Here is a 16316-nt window from a genome sequence, read left to right as displayed (position 1 = left end):
TGATCCATTTTCAGAAAAGGAAGAGAAATATAAACATTTGAAGGTTTGGGTTTGTTTTTTTTTAAATCTGCTTTATGGTAAATTACTCTGTTTTGCACATTAAAATATCTAAATATTCATCTTGCAAGTTTGGAAATAATAGGTTTATTTTGCAGTGTCAATACAGTAGATAATAGCTTTAGAATTCTAGGCTGCCTTACAAATATAAATTGGCTGCTCTGCTGAGACCATTGGTAAATTTAATTCCATTTGTGTTACACACAGAAAGAGAAGGGGATCAGTAGAATTTAATTGTGGCATCTAATATAAGAGCAAGTATGCTGATTGAGAATGTTTTAACACACTTCTCTTTTTGTACCTACTAGACAATTTAATTCTTCCCTAAATGGGTAATGCTAAGGAATTTTTTTTTTCCCTCGTGGGGAGTCCAGCTTTTCCTACAGAAAATACATTCTTACACATATGCTTTTATATTTTACAAAGAAAATACAGGGACATTTTTCTAATACTACATTTCTACAATATTCTATTGTCCCACATATCCTCCTACTAGGAAAAGATCTTGAAAGCATATTTAGTGCTTCTTATGAAACATTTCTAGCCTAGCAATTTAAAGGACACACTGTCTCAGCTATTTTAATAAAAAAGGGGTTTTTTTAAACATGGTTATTTTTTCATAGTCTGGAGAAACCTTGCAGGCCAGGTAAAATACTAAATGACTCACAATGCAATTAGAGGATGCAAAATTAACAAAAAAAAAAAAGTGGAAAGAGAAGAAAAGAAAACAAAAGCAGTACTGAATTTGTACATGGATTTGTATAGAGAGTATCTATACTGAGCTAAACCAGTTATAGTACATAAATCACTGATGGAAATGGTAGGGATGTGGCCTCCACTCACATCTATACCCTGCATCATCAGCTCACTAGAGGTGCAACGACTGATTAGTTTTGAAATACATCAAAGGTTAGTGCTGGAAAGCATTATTTGGTTCCTTGGAGATGGGGCAGGGTCTGCCTGGCTGGAGGGAATTATCTTCCCTGGGTTTGCAAGCAGTCTCTTCCATTTGCTGTCTGCCAGTTCATCTGTGAGGAACATGTTGCTTTCCCACTCCCTCTTGAACACCAAGAGTTACCAGCCTTTATCTGAGCAACTCACTGCCTTTCCAAACCACATTCACAGGCACAGGCTGGACACATGTCACCCCCGAGGTGCCTTATTTAAATGTGTTACTTAAAAAATAAAGTCTAAGAAAACATGCTACCACATCAAGATCAAATGTAGGATGTGCAGGAACACAGCTGGTGCTATAGCTATTCTTTGATGCCTTACACTAAATATCCACTATAAGGCAGCCCTTGGTTAAGTGCTCACCCATTTTGTGTCCTAATGAGGACTTTTTGCCTAATTCAGTGTACAGAATGCAAGGTGGTATGCTAACCTGCATCAGCATAATAAATATGTACCAGGAGGTGATATCAAGCCTGTGAAGGTGGGCTAGTGCCCTATGCGTGAGAAACAGATTAAACTGGGGGAAGTGACACAGAAATTCTGTGCAAGGCTCTTTGACATCACAAAGTTTTCATTATTGTAGCTACTTAGTGTAACCATTACTTAAGCGTTTTTTTACTCCAAAACACAACATTCCCATTGATTTCAACTGTAATAAATGCACAGGCTTCTGAAAAATAAATCACTGGCGATTGAAGGTGAAAAGTGAAAAGATATGCTGTTACTAACACCTGTTTTAAGTAAAATTATTCATGTAACATAGGAGCACTTTCAGCAGCAGATACAAAATGTTTGTTGGGCAGAATTCAAGTACTTTACTCCTGGTTTGTGCCAACAGAATCCTTGGGGAATTCAGGCACCAAACTGTAACTACCAAGACCTTCTGGAGGATGTGCAAACCGTATCTAAGTCAAATGTGGTTTGGGATTTTTTTTTTCCTTTCTCCTTTTTCTTTAACAAAAACACGTAAAAGAGCCCATCTGTGACACACAGGCTATACATCTGCCAAACTCCAACTTCCAGCTCTGAAGCATAGGGGTATTTGAAATTCTCAACAGTCTATGCCAAGTGTCTGTTTCAGGCTGATTTGTTTGAGGCAAAGTTTGAGAGCAATGATAACAAGGTTGGTTTTTTTTTTAACCTGGGCCAAACAATAAAATTTTGCCTAATCTCATTATTGAAAATTGCTGAGCCATCTTTTTAAAACTTCTTTTATAAGATACAATGACATAAATCAGCCTCAGGCAAACAGCATGGAAAGTTTCAGTCATTGTGGGTATACATTGCAAAGTTAACAGTCATGGACACTGTGGACTACCAGCTTTTCCTGCCCCTATCTTAAGAATTAGAAATTACGGGCACCAATGTAGATTCTACAGGTGACAAAGTTGTGTCATAGGAGCTGCTTGGCAGGACAAGGTATTTAGTCTGTCCCAGCATCTATTAGCAACCTAAGGATTTTGTGATGCAGTGACAGTATTTGGGGTTTGGTCCTAAATCACTAGATAATTATTAAGCCCAAGTCTGAATAGGAACCTCAGCATATACATCTTTTACAAAACAAGGCACCAGCACTACTTCACTGTGAAAGGTGAGATGCCAATTTTGAAGGGAAAAAAAAAAATACTTACTGGAAGTCCTGAAATGTCTGAATATTTCTTAGCAGGCTTAAAGGAAGGAGGAGCATCAATATTAAAATCTAAAGAGAAACAAAGGCATAAACTCAGTGTCTTATATATATATTCTACAACACAAACCTACTCTCTGAGGTCTCTATTAGCTAGCAACACTAAGGCAAAGAAATACGAAGCAGAATTACCTCTGAAAACATTTAGCCTGCTAGCACTGTAAATCACAGCCTGATCCTGCTCACCTATTAACAGAGTTCAGCAAGCAGAACTGCCCTTCCCAAAAGGAAAATGCGAGAGCCATTTGAAATGTGTCCATTTCTTCCCAAGTCTTAATGAATTTCCTTGCAGTCAGTCACGCGCAAAGAATAGCCATTATCATATGCATGTTGTATGTTCAGACCATGAAACATTGCTCAAGATTGCAGCTCTGAAATGCTATAATCCAGAAAAGCAAAGTAATCTTTTAAATCAGTTAAATCTTTAAGCATGTACCACTTTAAGCCCAGTCAATGACCTAAAAAATGGTCTGAATGTTTAAACTGAGGGTTGGAAGTTGCTGTTCTTTGGTACCCTTTAAATAGCAATTATCATTCATAAACATTTTTTAAGATACAGTTGGTATGCTTAAGTAGTTAAATCCTCAATTTTGGATGTTTATAAAAATATCTTGTACCTAACTAATTTCTTTCCTCTTTCCTGATCTCCCTTGCAACTCATTCAGATTATATGTTCAGTTCAAACACTCCATCCATATCAAATTTCTAACTCATCATCTCATAATTCAAAAGATCCTAATGCCACAGATAGCTGGTTTTAAATACAAAACTGAATTTCTTTTCCCTCCTTCTCATAAAAAATCCTGTAAATTTCTGGTTGCAAACAAAGCATAGTAGAAATAGCAAAATCAGCAGACTGTCAGTTACAATAGCCAGGAACACACAGTAGTCTGCATTTTTCTGTAACAGTTGCATCTAAAACACTTCAAAAAATGGCAAGCTATTTTTGGATAAAGCACCAAGTCTGACAAAAAGTATATGCATATGCTCAGTTTTGAAATGCCTCCATTTGCTTAAATAAAATCTGGGGATTGCATTCTGCTGGCAGCTACATTCAATAGTATCCTGCTTTACAAGTAGACTTGAAGAATATCTAGATTAAGACCACTGCTATAACTCTGCTCCTGTAGATGTAACCAGCTAGGACTGCTAATCAGCACTGCTAATAGTGTAGTTTCAGCTGTGCTGCACTAAAGAGAGGATGTAGGATTTAAATCTCCCAAGAATCTAGGATAAGGAGCTGGATAGGAAGCTTGAGCTGGGGTCTAAGCCACTGCAGGTATGTGGCTTAGCAGAAACTATTTGAAAATTACTTAAATATAGCTAATCAGGCAGCAGCCACCCACCAAAAGACCTCTGAACTGTACACAGAGGAGGAGGCAGCTCCTAACCAGTGAAAGGGTGACAAAAACCTCATGGGAATAAGGGCTTCTGACCTGGTTTGGAAAAATACTTTCTCCTTATTAAACTCTCTCCCCAAATGTATTTGAACTTTGCCACAATACTCCAAATTATTTATCTCCCCCTATTTTCCACTTAGGGCTAATGAGTGTGACTGGAGTAATCTTAAATGTACTACTGGACCCTGTTCAAGCAGGATACTGCATGCACTGATGAAATAATTTAGGTTAGTTTTAAAGAAAGTTATTTGTGCGCATTCTATTATTTATAAATGCACGCAAAGCGTCTAAGCAGCTTACAGCTAGGATCATTTAGTTGCCATGGCAATGCCCTTTCAGAAGCAAGAATTTGTTTAAGGTTCTTCCAAGTTCTGTTCTTCTTGCCAGCTGCTGCTCCACCAATGCCGGAGTGCTAGAATTAAAAATATGGTGTTTAGAGAAAAAATAAATGAAGAACACTATTTCAGAGCATGACACTTCTATTTCATCATCTTTCTGATATGTCTCATCTTGTCATGAACCATTTGTTATTCTCACTTATTTCATCAGCAGGCTACTATACTGTACACTTTAATCTTGGCTGCAAGCAAAAACAAAGCTTTTTGGACTGTGTCAAAGCTTCTACATTTCTGATTAACTGAAGGAAATTAAAATCTGCTTTTTACATGGAAATAGAAAATCAGTGTGGTTAGGCTTAGCTTGAGATTACAGGATTCTGTATGTACTTCCTATCATATTAGAACTTATTACTATTACTATGAAGTTGTTCCTAAAATTGTGATTATACAGCTAAATTTTCTCTCTCCTTTTTATGGCACATTACAGGTGCAGCTCTAGCTCTTTTACAAATTGTCCATGACTGTAGAAAACACAACTGATCTTGGAAAATGTAATGAACACTATGAGAAATTTTCTGGAAATTTTATTTTTCTTTCAAAGGCTAGGAGACAGAATAATAGAAAAGAATAATAAATAGAATGTTGGCTGCCAAGACAATTTTGCATTTTGAAAGGTACACTAATGGAAGGCTTGCCACAGGTACTATAATGGCAGTCTCAGTTATCAAATGTGATTGCTACAGAGTAATTTATTTATGTCCCTCCAGAGACAGAAGCTGCACAACGCACTGTACTGCTTCTAAATGATCAAAGGACACAGATTTACAACTTAACTTCAGAAAAAGAAAATGTTCTTACAATTGAGGAGTTGTTATTTCTGTTCATTATTATTTGCCCCATGAGTCTCATTGAAACTCGGCAAAGTTCTGTAAACACACTTCTGCTTTAAATGTTTATAAATTAAGCTGTTAAATTGATGAGGATGATAGGAGGAAGGATTCAATGAGAAAGCTTTTTTTTAGTAGACATATGTTCAGAAAAGTTGCTCATGAGCTGATGATATACTGGGTTTTAGTGATGGATATCTGATTTAAAATGTAGAAGCAAATATCTGCTCTTGGGGTAACACCTTAGTCATCTAAAGAACATTGTATAATAGTGACTGCTACAGCACAAGATGAAACTACATGTACTACCACACTACTAATTCAAATTCATTGCATGAATTTTCCCCCAAATCACTGCATAATGATTTTTTGTTCAGTAATCTCAAAAGCAACCTCTGTTTTTATATGAACTTATGCCTCCTAGGAATGGGGCTGAGCATCACCTCACACACCTACAATAAAAAGGCAATGACTGCCAAGCACAAATGAACCAAGCAAAATTCAGAGAAAGCTACAGCTAGGACAGGTGGAGCTACTGCTCTACAGCAGCTATTGCTCTACACAGCTGTCAGAAAGTCTTTTTCCCCTTCCCCACTGCTAAGGGATGTAAATTCCAATCAGAAAGTTTAGGAAGAGGTCAGTTCTTCCTCCTTCTCTGCTCTTAAGTCTATCCTCTGCAGTGAGCTAATGGTTCAAACTTGGGCATACATATCAGAGATAAACATTATTTGATTTATTTTCTTCCTTTTAAGGCAAATTAGGCTGAAAAGATGCAAAAATCCATCCAAATTGTTACTACCAGGTCATACCAATGAAATGTTGATTAACACTCAATGCATTTCTTCTCAAATTAGTTACTGTATTGGAGGGGACAATTTCATGGTTTTTATTACAAATGCCTATTATTTCTGCAGCAGTTGGCAAAGACCCTGTACATTCATTATTATTTCAAGCATGCAGACATTAGTATTGCCTCTTTGGAAATGGCAACATCCCTCTAAGAACTGAACAATCATCTCAGGGCCTCATGGATATCCTATGTGGAAGCTACATGGGATGCCTCTGGGCACAAAAGGAGCTTTTGCAATAAGCTCCATTTCTCAAAGACACTGGTGCTTGCTGGAGGATTAGTGAGCAAAGTATATGGTTGTTTGAATGCCCCTCTCATGGCTGAAGTTGTCTGCAAAGCAGATGTAGAGCAACTCACATGTTAGAGATTAATTTCATACCCTCTGCCAAACCTGTGCTTAGTGAGCTGTGCATTGCCCAATTACTCGTTATGTGCTGTGGGATATTGTATCTTGTTCATACAGAAAGAAATCTGGGATAAAATCCTTCTTTCTAAGTACTGGCTTAGGACCAGCAGTCTGAGAAGTTTGCTTGTCTAGAAAGCGTTTGTAAAGTGTGCCAATGAGTTGGCCTTGGCACAGCAAGATAAAAAGATATCAAAAACAAACCCAGCATTACTAACTTAATCTTCTTCACCTTCTTTCCCAGTCTAACCCTCAGAGTGTTTAGGAGCCTGCATTTTATCAGCTGTCAGTGTTTACATGACTCTGAATGCTGGCAGGCCAGACTTCTCAGGAGCATAGACCATTTTGCTTCTAAATCTAGCAATGATTGGAAGAAGACACCACAAATCTGTTAAGAGTTTCAGGGACCAGAAGAGGTGCAAAATGCCATTTGCTAATGACTCTCTGGCTAATTTCTAGCTCAATTGCTTTGCAGCCTGCCTTGACTAGGAAGTGAAACACGGGATTCCTACATTCATAGTATTAATTGCTCCTCTCTAGCTGTGGTAGTTTGTGAGATACCATATCATAAAACCTCCACACTTACCTGCACCTAACAGGTTTTCTCACTCTGTTCCAGAATTTAATATAACAGTTCTGCCTCTGGACTAGTGTCATTTTCATGCTATAATACAGTCTGCACTTTGGACCATGATGTTATAGGGATTGAGGTGAATTTCTTAAAAATTGTCAACCTTTTATCTGGCTGTTAAGTTGATTTTCTTAATATTTACACTAGGAACATGGTTAAATAGAATCCTAGTAAGCATTTTATGGGAAAAGTATGGAATTTCAAATTGTTAAAATAATACACTTACGATGAAGTTTGGATCTTTAAATGGTAACGGCTTGGCAGTAGTTTCCACTGATCCTGTGCTGGAGTCTGTGTTCAGAAATTTATTTTCATTCACAGCCTCTCCACCTGCACCCTGCAGAAAAAATACAGTCTTACTGCTTGTTACTCTGAGCAAGTTTAACTGGAGACAGAGCCATCTGCTGTATTACCTACCTGTTGCCTTTTTTGCTCTCCTATCTCTTTTGAATCTTTAAAGATGTTGCATGCCGAGAATGGGGAAGCATGAAACAGAGTATTTCTCAATCAATTTACAACTCACACACAAAAGGGAGGAGGGGAATAGAGTGGCCAAAGCCCACTGAGTAAAAGCCACATAGGGTTTATTGCAGTCTAAATGAAAGCCATCTCATCTCACTTTATAAAGTGCAAGACAGCATGGGCAACCCAAAACAGAAAAAATGTATACTGGATCTGATTTAGAATGTTCTGTATAAAGTATTAACAGGAATATATCAAATTTTTAAGAAAGTTTTTCATCAACTTTCTAAGGAAAAACTGATTAATCATTTTATTTTTCATCCTTGGTGCCAGCTGTGCTTGAGTGAGGACTGAGAGAAAAAGTATTTAATTATATATTATTTTTATACACAAGCTTCACAAAATCTTCATGGATGCTAGTTGGTGTTTTCTAGGTTTTCTTTATGGTTTGTTTATTTATTTAGCAGGAAGAGCAGTTGGGGAAGATGTGTGTGACTGGAAAGCTAAAAAAGTTGTGTGGCAGTCTAAGCAATTTCTGATAATTCTACATGGCTGAGTTTATGGGGTTTTTTTCAAATTTGTTAGTGGCCCATAAATCTCTGCGTTACCAGAACTAGCCCATGCTACATATATAAATGTTTCTTTGAAATCGTCATCTACCCCAAAGCCAGTGCAAATTTTGCCACTGAGTATGGCAGTTTAGTCAATAAGAATTCACACCTTGATTTTTTTTTTACTTGGAGAACTAAAAGCTTGGCTAAAAGCTAAATCAATATTTACTGAGCGGATGGTTAAAGTGTTCTTTTATGTTACCTTCAGAGAGATAATATGTAGGGGGAAAAAAAACGTTTTCCTGTAAAAAACTTTTGTGTTGATACAATACATATTCAAGTAGGAGAAATTTGTTATTATTTGTGGCTTATGGGAGGACCTCTACGAACTGAGACTATATAGCAAAGGCCATGATTCAGCATATCCTTCTCCATGTGACTACAAGGGAAGTGTTTTTACTCTTAATACATGCAAAAGTAATTACAGGATTAGGGACTGGGAGAGCTGAACTCTTCTTAGGGGAAATACTTCCGTCATTCTACGGTGCCTGTTTTCAACATAGCAAAGCGAGGTCTTAAATATTGGAAGTATAAAGTAAAAAAGCAGTGTTTCTAGTGCCTTACTAAAATCAAATCTACTAATAGAAATAATCTATTTTCAAAACAACACTCAGTCCTCTGTAAATTCATATTACAGGGGTAAGGCATAATAACATCAGAAGAGGCAACACTGAAGCTTGTAGCTTAAACTTGATTCTTCCATTGAGGACAGACATTAAAAGGCAGTGACTGTCAGAGAAACAGAAGAAATGCAGATAGATGTTTAGAAACATGTACATTATGTGGCAGTGAGCAGAGAAAATATCTTCATCCATCCTGAGTAAAGTGGCTTAATACAGAGGTCCTAGGTTTCAAAGTATATTCTTGCACATGCACGCTGCCATCATTTCAGATTTCTGCAGCAAACATTAGTCAGTCTTGAGAAAGACAAGGCTTGAGATACAAGATTATTTTTCATGAATTCATTATCTCTAATACTGCTCATTATCAGTGTAAATTCTCTTAAGTGGAAGAATCAGCACTCAGATTTATTCTTCAAAGCATTCTTGCCTTTTCTTTGGTACCATCTGGTTGGTTTTAAATTCAGTTCTACAGATAATTACTTTATCACTTTTGCCCCTTCAGTGATCTTCTCCTAAGTATTCTGGTTTCTGTGAAACAGGCTCTGAGTAGCATTTCAACAATATCTCAAAACCATAACTTTGACACTCAGCAAATAAAAATAGTTAAATAGTAAAGGGGAAGAGACTTCCTTATACATACAGTCTGTTATTTCTGCAGCTGGATATACTTATATATTATAGTCACTGTCTTCAGTGGCTTTTTTTTCTTTGTGGATTCAGTGCTAATCTTGCTGGTGCAGTGGGAAGGAAAGTAAGGAATTGTTCCTGGCAGGACGATTCCTGAATGTAAATACTACATGTCATTTCTTTTCCATACCAGCCCCTAAGGGATTTCAGGTACTTGAGCTGCTAGGAGTTGGGCTAGTTCTCATTACAGGACAGATGTTGATTTTGTTGGTGCCAGTATCCCTTGCATGGTGGCAGAGGAAGCAGGATCTGGAGCAGCAACTGCTGCTGTTTGGGTTCATGGGATTGCCCAAGTCATTCTCCAGTACCAGTGAGACATAATTCCAGCAGTAGCCTCCGGATCTATCATGGACAATTTGAGAGCAGTGGCTTCCTCTCCAAGGCAAAGGGTGCAGGCTGGTGTGCAGGGCTGTAAAGCAGCTTTCATACCAGTGGGGTATGCAGCTGATACCATGTCGTCAGAGCCCTGTGACAGACTGGGAAGCAAATAAGACTGAGTGATTCCAGTTAAATGATGGCAACTGAGATAAAGACGTACATTTTTTTCTAGAGGCATGCCAGTTCCCTCACTCAGCACTGCTTGTATGAAAACTCTGATTTTTAGCAGTGGGACCGTGGCAGAGAGACACTCAGCTAATGTGGCTTTCTTTCTGGAAAAACATTAAAGAGTTGAGCAGAAGCACTGCTTCCAGAATAATGTGCTATTGCACAGAAGCATGAGCTCTGGCAGTACAGAGCTTTGAAAAGCTCTTCCTGTGCAGCCTGCAGAAGTCTCAGCTGATATCCTCTGCAGCTTTATAGCCACAAACTGCAAGTGCCTCCAGAATCTACAAATCTCTTTGGCCTGTGTTTTGAACATAAGGATTTAAAGCATAGGAAACATCATGTAATTTTTCAGGTTTGTTTTCTGAAAGTTTTTTAAAGGCAGGGGATATGGATCTACCTTCGTTCTGCAAAACACATGTTTCCTGAAAGTGAATAATACAGTGATAGTACAAACCATTATTCACAGCCTGAAAAGAGATTCCTCAGTGAACAATTACTGCACAGTAAAGGTAATCTTTAACTTTTAACATCAGTTGAACAAATCTCTCCCAAATGTGCTTGTTTTCTTGGTCGTTTAGATTGGAAGACAGTTCATTCTTCACTGTCATGTGTTGGGACAAACAAACAGGAAGAATTCAAATACCCTTTGTAGTCCTGTGAAGTGATGGTGGTGTTGTGAGCACAGTGAGGAAGTGTCTGTCACCAGGGAACATGCTCTGCTCAATGTGTGCTGTAACCCACAGTCACGTGTGGGGCAACTTCCCCTTCCTGCCCAATCCACAGCCCGTCCCCAGCACATTTTCCCTACCAAGCTGCTCTCTTAGCTAACTCCCTCACCCTCAGATTCCTGGGATAATCCCAAATGCTTTGCTGTGGGGCTAAAAAGAAGGTGCAACCATGGGCTGAAATGCTCAAAAGCTTCTTTAAAGCTTCCTTTTAACTGATCTTGTAAACAATCTTTATGGGGAATTCAATATACACTTCAAGGAGAGAGCAGCTTTTAACGTGCACTTTGTAACTAAATTGTGTCTTTTAAATGGTGGTTTATGTAACTAGGGCTACAGGGAATTTGTGCTACATTAGTCACTAAGCAGTATGTTTTTCTCCATAGTCTGTGGAAGATTAGAGCAAACAAAGACTGTGGAGTGGCTTTACATTTACAGGGTACACCTGGATGGGAAAACGAAGGTATGATTTCAGCACAGCCGAACATGCTTATGCTAGTTTTACCTCAAATAAGGGTAAAATCACTGCAGTAAGGATTGCAGCTAAGTCATCAGTAACTATGTTCATCCTCTCCCAGTACCTCTTTCTGTGCCTGTTAATCTCCACTGAAGTCCATGTTGCCACTTCTTCTCATCTTACCCCTCTCTGTTCTTCTCCTCCTCCTCCCAGTATCCCCCAGGCACTGAGCAACCTTGACTGGAATGGCACGTATTAAAAGTCATAGGCAGCAGGTCAAATACTTCCTACAGGAGCACTTGTGCAATGTTTTTCCCTCTGTAAAGTTGTGTTTATGTGCTTTAGCTGAATTTTAACTACAACCACAGTATGGCAGGTTGGCAACCTCTATCCCTCCTAGGAAAGACAAGAGAAATAGTGAAGGGATAAACTTATTTTGCGTTTCTTTTCACACAACCATCTATCGAGTATTCAGAGCATGCCTGCTGGGTGGGACTCTGCCCTCCCTGTTATGTCCTAGGACTGGGTGATAGTCGCCCAAGGAAGGAAGATGGCAGAGGACTTGGTAGACAGCAATAATTTGAGAGAGACTGAAAACCTGCAGCAAACACTTGGGAGTTTGTTTTAGGAGAAGCCAAGTCTGAGGAAGAGACCTGAGCTAAGCTTTGCTACCTTAACACTGGTTTCTTTAGAGTAAAGCCAAACCCCAGGAATGAGCCTAGTTTGGACCCTGCTGTATATGCTGTCTGTACTGGGAGAAAACAGACTGGGAGGCTGCCTATTCACATACTACTTTCAATATTAGGTTTTGGTACATCTATTAATTTTTTGTATATATTTTGTTCCAAATTCCCTACCACAGATGTTTGCACATGATTTCCAAAGACTGCGCCATCTGTCTGGTTCTATTTAGAGAGGACAAGCAAAACTCGTAGACCATGGAAGCTGATTTCTTTGTTTTGGCTATTTCTAGGTGGAATCAGCATTGTGGGGTTTGGGATGGGTGTCTGTGATGGCACTAAATACCAGGTGAAATTAGCTTATTATGAAAGTGCTTGTTTCACTCATAGTTTCCTTTTTTTTTCTTCGCCCAGCAAGGATTAAAACTGCTCAACATCTGTATATATCAGAATAACTGATATATACTGAAGTAAAATTTCTTCTCTATTTACTTTCAGGTTATATTATATAACTTTTTTATTATTATTTTAGACTAATGGGATTTTACAATGTATTAAAAAAACCCATGAAAACATGAAACATAAAGTAAAAGACGTAAATACGTGCATTTCTGGCATCCTGTCACCACATACCATGCATGTCATGGCTTAGGAAAAAAAATGGATTTGCACATCACTGAAGGTATTTTACAACCATCAGTAGCCAGTTTCACTAAGTGTTACAGTTTTACGTGCTAAAAACAAAATTTAAAGCTAGAAGGTAACTGAATAGCATGTTGGTAAATCAAAACTTAAATGTGTAAATAAATTCTATGAGAACTGGAAAGGGAGTTTCTAGTTTAAGAATGCAAAACCAGTACTGAAAACATTGATTCCGCAAATCATTAATTTGTTCGTTTTAACAATATATTGAGTACAGGAATTGTAGATGAAGGTGATTACACATGTTGGGGTTTGGTTTGGTTTGGTTTCTGCATTCAGTATTTCTGAAATGCTGGCTTTATCTAACAGCAATGATGAGGGTGTTGTATGTCACTATTGAAGAAGTAATAAGAGGGGTCTGGCCCCAAGCACCCACTTTACCGAGGAACCCACTTGTCTTCAAACTCTCTATGTGAAATTCAATAAATAGTTTAAATTACTTTTCCTTTCTTTTGGTAGCTGATTTTCATAATCACTATACTACTACAATGTTGCTTTAAATCAGCTTCAATAATGGCACGTGTCCAATTATTCCTGTAGTCGGTTACTTCTAAAGCAGCAATATCCAACTTGTAGCAACCTACTTGGCTTTTAGTTGTGTGTAAATTCTGTGATATCCTGACAGAGCTGTGGCATGCATCCAGGGAAGAAAATGGTAATTTATAAAATCGATGGATAATACCTGTATTTTCACTAGCAGACAATTACAGTGAGTGAGAATGCCATGTGGAAACAGAGCACGAATGTTTCTAGCTGACAGCAGCGATGATATGAGCAGACTTTTTAAAATTGGGAGTAGATCCTGAATGTCAGCTATTTAACACAGTGCCAGCTAATACTGCTCATACTGGAACATATATTAAGCTGTTTGATTAATATATTAGCTCTCACTATAACAAGGCTGGCCTGGGCCCTTGCACATTCTGAATATTTAAATCATTTAACTTTGCATGATGACATGACAGGGGCCATTAAAACTTGGACACGTACCCTGTGGCAGACAAAAATGCAGCTCTTTACATTGCTGGGAATAATTCACTGAGAAAGGTGTCAGAATTAGACATGCTTAAGCTCAAGTTAAAAATGATGGCTAAAAAATTTCTCATTGCCAACATTATTACCATAGTATATTTCTGAAAGCAAACTCACTGAAGACTCAGTAACAATGCAGGACTGAAGGAAATAGCACTCTCTGGAACAAGATTAACTCTATCCGTGTCTGTGACAGAAGGGTTTGCTGGAAAGACTTATTCAGTAAGATGTATAAACATGTCTTCCTCATCTGGTTGCATTTTACTAGTTCTTGGATTCAGCAGGAAAAGCTTTTTCCCCTCTTCCTTTCCACTTACTAAAATGAAGCCCAGTACAATTTCCCCAGCCTTTTCTCTTTCAGCATTCTGGTAAATGCTAGTATTTTAATAACATTCTCCCTTCACAGAAGGTCCTACCTTATTTTGGCATAGGACAAAAAATAGTTCAGCTTGAAAATGTTCAAATGCCAGGAAGGGGAAAAAAAAAAAAACATACCCTAATCTTGCATATTCACAGCAAATTTTGTTCCACAGGGCACTGAAAAACTGAATTTACTTAAAAAAAACCCCAAACCCCAAGTAGTATTCAGCTGAAACTAGCTATTAAGTATAGTGCAGATAATTTCCCTTGATTTCAAACAGCTACTAGGGTTGGCAAGTCATTCATGTATACAGTGTAAATTGGGAGTAAATCCATCTAAGTCAGGGGGTTTCATCATTGTCAACTCATCTTAAAAGACAAGAGTCCTGGTATAGGTTTCTGCTTCCACTGACATCAAAAGTAAATATCCCAAAGGCCTGACAACAAAAATATTTTTGCTTAAATTATCACACTGTCCTCAGATGCTAGTGCTGTTTTCACTTATAAAGAAAGCTGAAAGAGGGTTGTTAAAAACAAACGTAACAACACAAAGCTTGAAATTAGATTGTTGGACTATTATAATAATAGTTTCTAATTCCAAGTACATGTATCACTAAATGCACTTCTTCTAACCATTTCCCAGAGGATTTCTGAGTCATGTATCAGACTGCTTACCTGTGCAAGACTTACAAAATCTGCCTTTCCTAAAGCAGTGGTTCTTTCCCTCTGACTTGCTAGTTATTTCCACTGAGCATCAAGAGTTAATCAACTGTGCAAATGAACTCCAAACATATGACTAAAACTTAGATATAATCTCTGCTGTTGATTATATAAGAGTATGGGGAAAGGTGTTTGAAGCAAGACATGGAAAACGGTTCAATTGCAATTTAAATAAGTAAAGGTAATGCACAAAGACACACAAGCTGCCCTGATAGCAATCTGGACATTATGCTTTCGAACTTCTGCTGTTCTGAGGCAAGTTAAACATCTCACATTCCAACTGCCTCAGAAAGGCTAAATAAAATTTTACTCATGCACTAAAAGATTGAACTGTCACAAAGTGATGGATGGCTTTCCTATGCTCTCTGTAGGGCATTTCAATACCATAGACTCCAAGTGCTCTTGATTAAAAGGCGACATTCTCATTTAGGGTCCTGTCAGTGCCTGAGCTTCAAACCATTATCATTCACCTGCACTGGTGGTTCCAGTGACAAAATACTTACCAAAATGCATAAAATATTAATTACTTTAGTCACTTTGATAGAGGTATAAAACACCCTAATGCAAAGCTCTATTATGATGTGTGTGGGTTAGAATTCAAAATTAAAAATGCAACCAAAGGGAGAATAAGATTTTAATTACTTTCCCCACCTCTCAAGCACTAAAAACCTAGGGGAAAAAGACATAGCAAATTCGTGACACAAGATCTCCTTTCATAATGGTACTGCTCACTTCAAAAACAAAACAAAACAAAACAAAAAAACCTCAAGTTTACTTTCTTCTCTTCAAAATTATTAAACAGTCAAAACACAGAAAAACATGAACAAGCCTCAGTAAAAAGCTTGGATTTATTCTCAAGGGATTTCAGATGCCAAACATGTTTTCCCATTTAAGAACTTTCAAGTACTGTGATAGGCAAAGTTTTATAACTTACAGATATTTAAAGGGAAAAAAAATTACTATTTCCTGTGGGGAAAAGCCTCAAATAAAATGTAATTGGGACGCAACTGTGAATAGCTTCACACTGTCCCAGAAAAGCTTGGTTTAATTTGCATTTGCCACAAAGCTCCCTTTGGCTTAAATAATTGCAAGGGAGCTCTCACTTTTAGATTTCATTTGGTGGATTGGGACTACTCCTTGTTTATAAAGTTTGACAGTTTTCTTTATTAAGAAAATTGTAACTTGGACAAATTCATAAGCATAAGCTGAATGGCATTGCTGAAGTGGCCCTAGACCTAAAACTTTCAGTATAGATAGAACCCAAAAGCATGTGTTGGGTCATACTTTCATCAAGAGTAAAAGTGAGCTCAGCTAACAGAATATTTTGATCCCTCTAGAGGAAAAAAAAGTCTCCTAAATTGATGGGCTTTAAGACTGAAAATGGATGGAAGCATACTAGCAAAAAAGACTACAGTAAATCACAATTGAATTTTTATAAAAAAACTGCCAGTGTGTTCCTTCCTCTATCAGAAAAATTCAGTTCAGTCAAGGACTTTGGCTAAAC

The 16316-nt window shown here is 37.8% G+C and overlaps 1 protein-coding gene across 1 annotated transcript in view; it reads right to left on the bottom strand.

Annotated features, from left to right (window-relative positions):
• INO80C (INO80 complex subunit C) overlaps nucleotides 1-16316 on the bottom strand; it is a 31913-nt gene that overhangs the window by 3901 nt on the left and 11696 nt on the right. The window contains exons 2-4 of the mRNA XM_082293161.1: nucleotides 7434-7544; nucleotides 4399-4510; nucleotides 2643-2710 (exon numbers count right to left, since the gene is read on the bottom strand). Of these exons, the coding sequence (XP_082149287.1) occupies nucleotides 2643-2710; nucleotides 4399-4510; nucleotides 7434-7544 (291 nt within the window). The remainder of the gene's footprint in view (nucleotides 1-2642; nucleotides 2711-4398; nucleotides 4511-7433; nucleotides 7545-16316) is intronic.

The sequence above is a fragment of the Coloeus monedula genome (genome assembly GCF_965178545.1).
Source record: "Coloeus monedula genome assembly, chromosome: 1".
Classification (NCBI taxonomy): domain Eukaryota; kingdom Metazoa; phylum Chordata; class Aves; order Passeriformes; family Corvidae; genus Coloeus; species Coloeus monedula.
This window is presented reverse-complemented; position numbering and strand designations above follow the sequence as displayed.